At 67.3% G+C, this 10802-nt stretch overlaps 2 protein-coding genes across 6 annotated transcripts; one reads left to right on the forward strand and one right to left on the reverse strand.

Annotated features, from left to right (window-relative positions):
- Positions 1–4084: 4084 nt before the first annotated feature.
- C8G (complement C8 gamma chain) lies at positions 4085–6041 on the reverse strand. Of its 3 annotated transcripts, XM_032635581.1 has the most exons (8): positions 5779–6041; positions 5443–5605; positions 5226–5362; positions 4988–5058; positions 4809–4916; positions 4453–4554; positions 4328–4366; positions 4085–4242 (listed from the first exon to the last, which is right to left on the reverse strand). In XM_032635581.1, exons 1-8 carry the CDS (start codon positions 5910–5912, stop codon positions 4229–4231), a joined length of 768 nt encoding a protein of 255 aa, XP_032491472.1. In that variant the 5' UTR covers positions 5913–6041; the 3' UTR covers positions 4085–4228. The 3 variants fall into 3 exon arrangements, with proteins under 3 accessions (XP_032491472.1, XP_032491471.1, XP_032491470.1); XM_032635580.1 differs by having other exon boundaries at positions 4085–4554; positions 5226–5355; XM_032635579.1 differs by having other exon boundaries at positions 4085–4554.
- Positions 6042–6210: 169 nt separating this feature from the next.
- Positions 6211–10523, forward strand: FBXW5 (F-box and WD repeat domain containing 5). Of its 3 annotated transcripts, none has more exons than XM_032636117.1 (9): positions 6211–6368; positions 7195–7410; positions 7574–7731; positions 8090–8264; positions 8453–8601; positions 8676–9081; positions 9280–9427; positions 9513–9707; positions 9779–10523. In XM_032636117.1, exons 2-9 carry the CDS (start codon positions 7218–7220, stop codon positions 10020–10022), a joined length of 1668 nt encoding a protein of 555 aa, XP_032492008.1. In that variant the 5' UTR covers positions 6211–6368; positions 7195–7217; the 3' UTR covers positions 10023–10523. The 3 variants fall into 3 exon arrangements, with proteins under 3 accessions (XP_032492008.1, XP_032492006.1, XP_032492007.1); XM_032636115.1 differs by having other exon boundaries at positions 6212–6368; positions 9495–9707; XM_032636116.1 differs by lacking the exon at positions 6211–6368 and adding an exon at positions 6398–6688 and having other exon boundaries at positions 9495–9707.
- Positions 10524–10802: the final 279 nt, after the last annotated feature.

Raw genomic sequence — 10802 nt, forward strand, 5'->3', positions numbered from 1 at the left:
GGATCCCACCCCCAGGCCCTGTTCATCTCCCTGGTGTGCGGCCAGCAGAGCAGGGCAGTGCTGGGTGAGCGCAGGCAGCGTGGGATGACCTCCCTGAAGGCCCCCCATGCGCTGGGGGAGCTGGAGGTCCCCTCTGCAGTGAGGGAAGTCTGGCCCCGTCCCCACATTCAGGGGCCTGGCCCATCTGTCCACTGGAGCTCCTGTGTGGACAGGTGCCCAGCAAGAAGGGCCAAGCAGGGGCTTCCCTGGTGGCGCAGTGGTTGGGAATCCACCTGCCGATGCAGGGGACACGGGTTCGTGCCCCGGTCCGGGAAGATTCCACGTGCCGCGGAGCGGCTGGGCCCGTGAGCCATGGCCGCTGAGCCTGTGCGTCCAGAGCCTGTGCTCCGCAACGGGAGAGGCCACAACAGTGAGAGGCCCGTGTACCGCAAAAAAAAAAAAAAAAAGGGCCAGGCACAGGGAGTTCCCTGGTGGCCTAGTGGTTAGGATTCGGGACTTTCACTGCCGTGGCCCAGGTTCAATCCCTGGACTGGGAACTCCCGCAAGCCATGTGGCAAGAAAAAAAAAAAGAGAGAGAGAGAGAAGGGCTAAGCATAGAGCACCTGGTGGTCCCATGACAGGGCCAGCGATGCACCTGCTGTGGGACCACGGCGCCGGGGGCCTGGGACACGGCAGCCTCACGTCCAGGCGAGGCCAGTGCGCTCCAGGTCAGTGCTCCTTGGGCGTGAGCGGCCCCTCCACGTTCCCCGACTAAGACTGCCAGTTAGAGGGTAGTTTCCATAGAGTTTTCAAGGTTTTTCTTTCTTCTAAGATATTAAAAACCACCTCTCATAATTAAAAGGCCCAAACAAATTATAATTAATAAATATCTTTACATTAAAAACGATTCATCTGGGGCTTCTCTGGTGGCGCAGTGGTTAAGAATCCGCCTGACAATGCAGGGGACACGGGTTCGAGCCCTGGTCCAGGAAGATCCCACATGCCACAGAGCAACTGAGCCCGTGTACCACAACTACTGAGCCTGTGCTCTAGAGCCCGCAAGCCACAACTACTGAGCCCGCGAGCCACAACTACTGAAGCCCGCGTGCCTAGAGCCCATGCTCTGCAACAAGAGAAGCCACCGCAATGAGAAGCCCACACGTAACAAGGAAGAGTAGCCCCCATTCGCTGCAACTAGAGAAAGCCCGCGCGCAGCAACAAAGACCCAACGCAGCCAAAGATAAAAACAAATAAATACATTTAAAACAAAAACGATTCATCTAGAGCTACAATTGTTTCACCCAGTTTTTGAAAATTTAATTAGAGCTTGTTAAACATTTTAGCAAAAGCAAAATGCGTCGCGACGGTAGCCCTCTGTTCCCCACCGCCCCCTCCCATGTAAGGAGCCAGCTGCGGGTGGTGCTGGCCTGCTCTGTGGCCTCGCCCCTTTGATCCCTTGAGAGGTCCTGGCGTGGTCCCTGGGATGCTCAGCTCTGCTGGAAGGACCCTTTATTCCCCAGAAGCTCTGAGAGGGGCCTCTAAGGAGCCTGGCCTGCCCACACCCCAGAGCAGAGGCCCTCCTTTCTGTCTGGGGGATGCGGCGCCAGGCATGCAGTGGTCTCTCTGGGGCCCGGCCAGCTCTGCGCTGCGGCCCATGTGACACAGGTGCCTGTGTGGCCTCCAGCTCTGCTCTGCGGGGTCTTTGTCTTTCCCTTTTCCCACCAGCCCTGTCTGCCCTTCTGGGAGGCCGGTGCCGAGGGACACCGGGTGGGCACGGCCCAGACTGGGGTGTCGGGCACAGTCCCTGCCCACTGTGGACACACCAAGCCCTCCAGGGCTGCGGGCTCCTGCCAGCAACCGCCACCCCAGGCCTCCTGGTCCGGACTGGGTCAGCGGGTGCGGAGGGCAGGTGGGCATGCAGAGGTGGGGCCAGGGGCCTCTGACCCTGCTCTCCGGGGACCAGGCAGCGGTCCCTCCCATTCTGTGGCCTACAGCTCACCCACGGAGGCCTGGTCCTCCCCGCAGCCCAGGGAAAGAGGCTGCTGGGGGCATGAAATGGGGCTGGGGTGGGGGTCCAGCTCCCAGGTGCCCCCTCAGCCTCGCCATCGTCAGGGAATGGTGAGCACTGGACCTCAAGCTTCCGGGGTCAGGAACCTGCCACCTGTGTGCCCAGAGGCTGGCATGCAGTGGGCATTTCAGGAATGCTCATCAGACAGACCCTAAGGCTCCCCAAACAGGGCGACTTGGGGCCTTCTCCCAGGCCTGGCTTTGGCCAAGCCGATGACCAGCTCCCTGACCCTCCAGCCCCGGTCTGGCCCAAGCCGGGGGCTGCCATTTGCCCTGAAGCTCTCCCCAGGTTCTCTTGAGGGAGGCTGCCCCTTCTCCTGATTGGGGGGGGGCACAGTGGGAGGGGGACAGGCAAGCACACAGTGGTCTGGCTGGGCAGTGTGTACCAGGCACAGGCGTCCACAACGTCCTGGAGACAGCGCTGACTGGCCGTGGCTCTCGCCCAGCAGGGGCGGGGGCGGGGTGAGGGAGGGAGCGGGGCGGGCATCCTGGGACCCAACAGGGCGCTGGGTGGGTGGGCGTGCGTGGCGGGCAGCACCCTCCCACGTCCCCAGCGCTGTGGGAATTGGCCGATGTCCTCAGCTGTTTAACAGGACGGGTCTGGACAGGCGAGCTCTCGTGGGCAGGGGCCGGAGCTGAGCCCACGTGGACCCTGGCACCGCAGGCGAGAGCACTTCCCTCCCTACGGCCCCCGGCAGCGGTCCCTGCCGGTGGGAGCCCCAGGCGGACCCTGGCTGGAGGGACGGAAGGACGGCTGGATCCCGGAGTGATTTGCTCTGTACTCGCGCCCTTTGGTCTCTGTTTCTTGGGCATCGGATGGTTGCGACCGCGGATTTTCTCTCTGGCGTTTCTTCCACTGTCAGAGACCCTTGGCAAGGGATGGGCGGGTTGGCCAGGACATTGGTGTGTGGAAGGGACCCGCAGTCTACGGGGGGGTTGGGGGTGTGTGTGGCCCTGTCCCAGCACTCGACCCCCTCCCAACAGTCCACAGTCACTCGGAGGGGCCCCTCCAGGCAGCGGTTGGAGGGGCAAGGACATCGTTTCCAGTCCCCGCCTGCCTCTCCCTGGGCCTCGGAGCTCCCACGTTCCAGAAAGGTCTTCTCGACAGGCCAGAGGTCATCTTGTGGGCCCTCATGGCTGGTGACCTTGGGCTGACACTGGGTGTGGGCTCCTGGGGGCAACCCAGTCTGTCCAGGGGTCCCTCCCTCTGCACCTAGAGCTCCCGTGCTCACCCCAGTACTGGCAGGCCTGCTTCCCCCAGATTGGGGTAGAGACCCCCCCACCTCTCTTTGTGCTTCCTGGCCGCTCACCCACATGATCTCCCCTCAGGGGCACCCGATGCCCGATGCCAGGAGTGGACTCAGCGCCGGGGTGGTCGGTCCCAATCGCTGGCCAGTCTTGTGCCTTGTCTGGCCCTGCCAGCCCCTGTGGTGGCTGTGAGGGGCAGCTCAGCCTCACATCCTCCTAAGACAGATGCCAGCTCACCCCAGGCTCAGGCACCACCCAGGAAATGGAATGGAGCCTCCCTGCCAGCCCCCTTGAAACTGCCTACCCTCCCCAAGGGCCTTTCCTGCCTTGGCCACAGGGCCCCCTGGGACTCTGGGCCCCTGCCTCCCAGGAGGGCGCTCAGTGGTCAACAGGCGACAAAAAGGATCTGAGGGGCGGGTTCCGCATCCCTCTAGAAAAGGCCGACGTGTCTGGACGAGGCGAGTTCAGGTCCTGGGCCCACCCGGGGCAGCCCAGCGAGGCCAGCAGGGCAGGCGTACACAGTCAGGGAGCAGGAAAGACAAGGACAACCACAGCGCGATGGCCAGAGGAGGGGACACTGGGGACAGGGAGTCTGGGCACTCTAGGCCTTGAGAAGGAGCCACTCCCCACCGCCACCTCCCTGGGGAGGGCTCTTCACCAGGAGACAAGCCGATGCCCTCCTGGCCCACCCGGGAAGCAGCCCCACGTGTCCGTGAGATGACAGGTGGGCAGAGACCCCGGCCGGGTCCAGCGTGGAAAGGAAGAATTCAGGAGCTGAGACTGACAGCGTTTAATGAAGGCAGCACCCCGAGCTCCTGGCGGCGAGGCGCAGCTTCGGGGGCGGACGGGAGAGAGTCCCCCGCTCAGCAAGGGGGCGGCCGGTGCCGCACCTCCAGGGCCTTGGCTGCTGGTTGGTGCAGGGCTGCCGCCGGCCTCACCTCCTCACTTCTGCAGCACAGACGAGACCCAACCAGGAGGGAGCCGCGCGCTGCCAGCCCCCTGCCACACCGCCCCGCCGGCGCTGCCCACTCACCATCCAGGACGTGAAACTGGTCCGCGGCCTCGCAGAAACCTGGGGGCCGGGGCTGGGGTCAGGGGTGGCGGGGCCGGGGCGCGGGGGAGGGCGAGGTGGACCGCGGGAGACGCAGGGACACTCACCATACTTGGGGAAGAACAGGGTGTGGTCCTCCGTCAGGTTGGCACCCTGGACCCGCTGCTCAAACACACTCAGGAATGATTCGCTCACGGGGAGCGAGCGGGCTGTGTGCGGGACACACGGGGCTCCTGGGCGCCCGCTGGGTGGGTGCGGGCTGGGCGGGCAGGGCGCTCTGGGAGCTGGGCTGTGTGCCGGGGGCTGTGATCTGACCCCTGCCCCCCACCCCCGGTCTCCTCTCTGTCCCCACATCTGGGCCTAACGGCAAGGGCAGGGGAAAGGGAGGGGAGCGTCCATGTGCCCATCCGGGCCCACCCAGACGGCCCTGCGCGTGTGCAGACCCGGTCCCGCGGGGACGTACCGTACAGCTTCACCGACAGCTGCCGCGCCCGCTCCAGGTACAGGATGGCGAAGCCCCGGTAGTCCGTCTCCCCAACGACCACGTCCACCGCCCCTCGGGCGCCTCGGGCTGGGCGGAGCCAGGTCGGGGTCAGCCTCACCCCCAGCCCTGCACCCTTGTCCCCGTGGCCCGAGCCTCACCTTGGAGCAGAAAGCGACCTGGGAGCCCCGTGTCACCGTAGAGCTGCCGCACCTGCCAGCAGATCCCATCCCTGGGGGTTGGGGGTGGGAGGAGGCACAGCAGGCTTGGGGACCCCAAACTGGGTGGGGCCTCCCGGGACCCTGGTCCCAGGGCCGCAGGCCGCAGCAGGGGTAGGGTTGGGGGCCGGGGTGGGAGTCAGGAGGCTGGGTGGGGGCGGGGCTCCGTGCCGGGACTCACAGCTTCCGGAAGGTGCTGACAGCCATGGCTGCACCCTGAGGAGTCACATGCAGTGTGGTGGCCTCAGCCCGGTGGCCCTGCTCCTGCAGGGAGCGGCACGCAGAGGCCACGGCCACAAGGAACCAGGTCCCTGAAAACTGGAACAGGCCCCGTGAGGGCACGCGGGGACGGGGGCTGCAAAGCTGGGCGCGCGCCGCTCCAGCTCCTCCAAGCCTACCCGCTGCGCGTCGAAGTTGGCCGTGGGCTGGATGGCGCTGATGGGGGACGGGGGCCGAGGGGGTCTCTGAGCCCTCTGACCCAAGGAGCCGACGGCCAGGAGCAGAGTCAGGAGGGATGCCGTCCTGGGGGGCAGCATGGTGACAGCAGCGACGGTGACAGGCCTGGGGGAGGCGCAGGGCAGGATGGTCAAGTCCCGGGTCGGAGTCCACTGCCCACTGCTGCCCAGCCGTCCGGCCCGGGAAGTCTGTGTGCATCCCCCACCCCCCCGGCCCTGGGGCAAGCAAACGGACCGCCCCCTGCCCCTGCCCCGGCCTCCTCACGAACTCAGCCTCACCCTGCACATCTGACCTTGGCCCTGCACTTCCCGGCAGGGCTCCGCCGCCATGTCCTGTGTACAAAGTCCGAGTTGACCTCTGGCTTCTTCCCCACGTGACTTCCAGTGTGGCTGGTGCTCATCCCTTTGCACATTCATCTCCCTTAAACCGCCAACAGCTCCTTGAAGTACGGACTAGTCTTATCCCCACAGCGAAGAACACTTGTGCCCGACACTGGGAAGCGCCGGAGCCGAGTCTCGAACCGGAGATCTCGAGCCTCGCCCGCAGCCCCGCCCACGACCCACGGCGCTCGGCCGCCGCCCCTCCCGGCCGCCAGGGGCGCTGTTTCTGGAGAGAGCGAGCAAACACAGGCGCACGAGGAAGCACCGCCCGGGCCGCGGGGCCTGAAGCGCAGGCGCAGTAACAGCCAACGCGGGCTGCTGGGCTCGGCCCTCGACAGCCATCGATGCCTCGGGGCTCGTGACGTTGGCCTGGCGGGCTCAGTCATAGAGACGCGACGGCCGGAGCGGCGACGGAGGGCGGAAGCGGGTCGGCTGGCAGAGGCCTGGCGCCGGGGCGGGGGCAGCGCAGCCGGGCGGAGGCGGCCGCGGTGAGTGGGGCCGGCCCGGCGGGCGTCGACACCAGCCATGTCCGAACCCCGGCCCGGACCCCAGCGCCCTGGCCCCGGGGAGCGTCGTCACCCCGCCCCGATCCCCGGCCCCCGGCCCCAGCTCACCTGGCAGTGGCCGCACTGGCCCGTCGCCCACCTGGCAGGGCTCTCCTAGGCCAGAGGAGGGCAGGGGCCAGGGCCGGCTGGTGTCCCTGGCGGCGTCTGGGGCAGGCGGGCTGGCCCTCGTCCCGCCGGCCCCAGGTCTCTCCTGAGAAGGATCTCTGTCCCATGTTGACAGCTCCGAAGCCTGGGGCAGCAAGGTCAGAGAGGCAGGGTGCACAGGGGTCACCGACCCTTCGTTTCTCGGCCTCAGAGCGGTCACCAGCCCTGCCAGCCAGATGACTCCCTGGGATCCTGTGGGGGGCGGTCAGAGGGACCCGCCCGGGGCCCCACTCAGGACAGAAGGCCTGTCCTGAGGAGGGGGCTTTTGGGGTGAGGGTGGGTCTGGGGTCCCAGGGCCCGCCGCCAGCCCCGCCTCAGGCTGGACGAGGCCCGGAAGCTGCCTGTTCCGGGGATGACTTGGCCTTTCCGGGGACCCTCAGGAGCGTGGGGTCCAAGCAGCGCGGCTGTCCAGGAGGCTTGCTGAGGCTCTTGCATCCTTGGCCACGGGCGTTCTCCGCACGCGCTTAGCCCCGTGGAATTCCCAGCGGGGCAGGTGGCGGGCTGCCTCAGCTCCACCGCAGGCCCCTGCGCCTCTCCTTGGGCCTGGGGGCTGGTGTCCTCCCTGGTCCAGCTGGCGGCTAAGGGGACCGTGCATGGGTTTCAGGGCCGCCTGGGCAGAATGTCACGATGGACGAGGGGGGCATACCCCTGCTCCCCGACAGCCTCGTTTACCAGATCTTCCTGAACTTGGGCCCGGCCGACGTGCTGGCCGCGGGGCTGGTGTGCCACCAATGGCAGGCCGTGTCCCGGGATGAGTTCCTGTGGAGGGAGCAGTTCTACCGCTACTACCAGGTGGCCCGCAACGTGCCCCGACACCCAGGTCAGCACCTGCACTCCGCCCCGAAGCCCCACTGGTCCTTGTGCTGGTCGAGGACAGCCAGGCTGTGCCTCAAACCGCAGGGCCTGGGGGGAGGCCGGAGGGTGGGCAGGGCTGGCCCCCGAGGCGTGGGGCCCCAGTGCGACACGCCCATACGCACACACAGCGGCCACATCCTGGTACGAGGAGTTTCGGCGGCTCTACGACACCGTGCCCTGCGTGGAGGTGCAGACTCTCGAGGAGCACACCGACCAGGTCCTGCACCTCAGCTTCTCCCACTCAGGCTACCAGTTTGCTTCCTGCTCCAAGGACTGCACCGTGAAGGTGAGGGCGGCTAACCCTGTAGGGAGAGAGGGCCAGGCCACGAGTGACAGCTGGCCCGTCTGCTGCATCCGCGTGGGGAGGCCCGGGACCTGGACCACTGGCCTGGATCACCCGGGCTGGGAGGCTGGGGCTGGGCGGCCCTAACTGCCTACAGAGAAGAGAGGGTCCTGCTCGCAGCTGCTCCAGAGCCGGCCCCAAGCTCCACGTACTCGCATCGCTCCGGCGGTCTGACAGCCAAAGACAAGGGGCCCCCACCAGATGGCGGTTTCCAAGCACTGGCTCAGCCGAGCCGACCACCGGGAGAGGGGCCCCGTGCAGGGCGGGATCACGAGGTGCGCCTGCACGGCTCTCCATGCAGATCTGGAACAATGACCTGAGCATCTCGCTGCTGCACAGCGCAGACATGCGGCCCTACAACTGGAGCTACACCCAGTTCTCCCAGTTCAACCAGGACGATTCTCTGCTGCTGGCGTCCGGGGTGTTCCTGGGGCCCCACAACTCCTCCTCGGGCGAGATCGCCGTCATCAGCCTAGGTGAGAGTGGGCCGAGGGTGGGCAGCCCTCGCACCGGGGCTGTCCCACCCAGGCCCCCGCTCCGTCTCCATCTCTGCCCCGACAACCCCGCCCCTAAGGCCAGCTCCATCCCCTGCCTGGACAACCCCACCCCATCCCTCCAGCCCCGCCTCCCCCCGCCCCCCGCCCCATCCTGCTGCTCCCCGCAGACACCTTCGCCTTGCTGTCCCGGGTGCGCAACAAGCCCTACGACGTGTTCGGTTGCTGGCTCACGGACACCAGCCTTATTTCGGGAAACTTGCACCGCATCGGGGACATCACGTCGTGCTCTGTGCTCTGGCTTAACAACGCCTTCCAGGTGCGCGCTGGGGGGCCCTGCGGCCGGCGGCAGCCCCCAGCAGCCCGTGCCCACCCCTGCGCTCCTGCCCCCAGGACGTGGAGTCGGAGAACGTGAACGTGGTGAAGCGGCTTTTCAAGATCCAGAACCTGAACGCTAGCACCATCCGCACCGTCATGGTGGCCGACTGCAGTCGCTTCGACAGCCCGGAGCTCCTGCTGGACGCCGGCGCCCCTGGCGCAGGCCCCGGCCGTGTCTTTGACCTGAGCAGCGACAGCGAGGACCAGGCGGTCGACCCGGGCCCGGCCCGCGCCAAGGGCTTGCGGCGCGTCCTGGAGGGCCGGGCCCAGCCCCAGCTGTCAGAGTGCGCGCTGGAGACCAAGGCGGCCGAGCTGCTGGCCCAGGGCCACACCAAGCCCCCCGAGCGCAGCACAGCCGCCGCCGGCAACAAACTCCTCATCTTCACCACGGGCTGCTTCACCTACTCGCCGCACCAGATCGGTGAGGGGCCCGGGCGAGGCTTCCTGGGGTGGGGCGGGGCCCGTCTGTGCGCAGAGTCCCTTCCTCCCTTTGCCCTGAGGGTGAGCGCTTGTGCAGCCCGCCGGGGCGCACCTTCGGATCCAGGGGCACAGGGCCCGTGGCGCCGCGGGCGTCTGGGCGCTCCCAGGCACCGAGGCGCTGCCCACCCGGCCCCCACAGGCATCAAGCAGATCCTGCCGCACCAGATGACCACGGCGGGGCCCGTGCTGGGCGAGGGCCGGGGCTCCGACGCCTTCTTCGATGCGCTCGACCACGTCATCGACGTGCACGGACACATCATCGGCATGGGCCTGTCCCCCGACAACAGGTGGGCGTCTGTTGGCAGCCTGGGTGGGGGCGTCCGCAGGCCCTTACTGAGCAGCGCGCCCATGCAGGTACCTGTACGTAAACAGCCGCGCCTGGCCCAGCGGCTCGGTGGTGGCCGACCCCATGCAGCCGCCGCCGATCGCGGAGGAGATCGACCTGCTGGTGTTCGACCTCAAGACCATGCGGGAGGTGAAACGGGCCCTGCGCGCCCACCGCGCCTACACGCCCAATGATGAGTGCTTCTTCATCTTCCTGGACGTCAGCAGGGACTTCGTGGCCAGGTCCGGGGGCGGAGCCGGGTGGGGAGGGGCCCCAGTGGGCGGTCGGGGGCTCATCCCAGGCGTTCTCGCAGTGGGGCAGAGGATCGGCACGGCTACATCTGGGACCGCCACTACAACATCTGCCTGGCCAAGCTGCGGCACCAGGACGTGGTCAACTCAGTGGTCTTCAGCCCCCAGGAGCAGGAGCTCCTGCTGACGGCCAGCGACGACGCCACCATCAAAGCCTGGCGCTCGCCACGCACGGTGCGTGTCCACCAGGCCCCGCGCCCGCGCCCGCGCCCCTTCTTCTCCTGGTTCGCCAGCCAGAGGCGCTGAGGGGCGCTGGGACCCACCGAGGAGGCCACGGAGGCCCATGGCCCTTTTTCGGGGGTTGAGCTGCCGCCCAGAGCGCGCAGGGGCAGAGAAGCTTGCTGCAGAAATGCCTTAGGAGGGGGGCCCCGTGAGGCCACAGCGGGGGACGGCCTGGCCCCCACCACGCTCGTACACGCACACCGCCTCCCACAGCTGTGACGCTCAGCCTTGGGCAGCCAGGGCCGTCTCTGGCTGGCTTGGGCTGCACAGGACACTGGGCCCCCGCTCTTCACCCACCCCCTTCCCCTGGGCCTGGGCTCTGGGACAGTCTGCACAACATGTTCCCCTTGGTCAGCTCTGTGGGGCCCTGGCGGTGTTTGCTGGGCCCAGCCTTGCCCAGGGAGCCCAGGCTCCCTCTTCTGGGAACTTCCCAGCGTCAGGGTCGAGATGCGGGTCAGGCTGCCATGGGCCCAGGGGACCTGCACGTCACTGGTTCAGGGTCTGAATAAAAAGTTGGCAACAGCACAGCGCCGACCAGTCTGTGCGGGGAGGGGCGTGGCATCCAGTGTGTGCAGGGAGGGCGTGGCATCTATACGGGCCCTCTGGACGGGGTGGGTGCCCTAGGCCACACGCTAGGAGCTTCCCCGAACTGGGCAGTGGGACGCGAGTCTGCGTCCCTAGCCGCTGCCCCCACTGCCTCTGTGGACAAGTCGCCGAGCGCAGACTCTGGAGCACGTCCGGCACGTGTGCGCTCCCCGCCAGCAGGGGGCGCAGAGGGACACGGCCTGGCAAGTGCCAGGCACC

Source organism: Phocoena sinus, chromosome 6 (assembly GCF_008692025.1).
Source record: "Phocoena sinus isolate mPhoSin1 chromosome 6, mPhoSin1.pri, whole genome shotgun sequence".
Classification (NCBI taxonomy): domain Eukaryota; kingdom Metazoa; phylum Chordata; class Mammalia; order Artiodactyla; family Phocoenidae; genus Phocoena; species Phocoena sinus.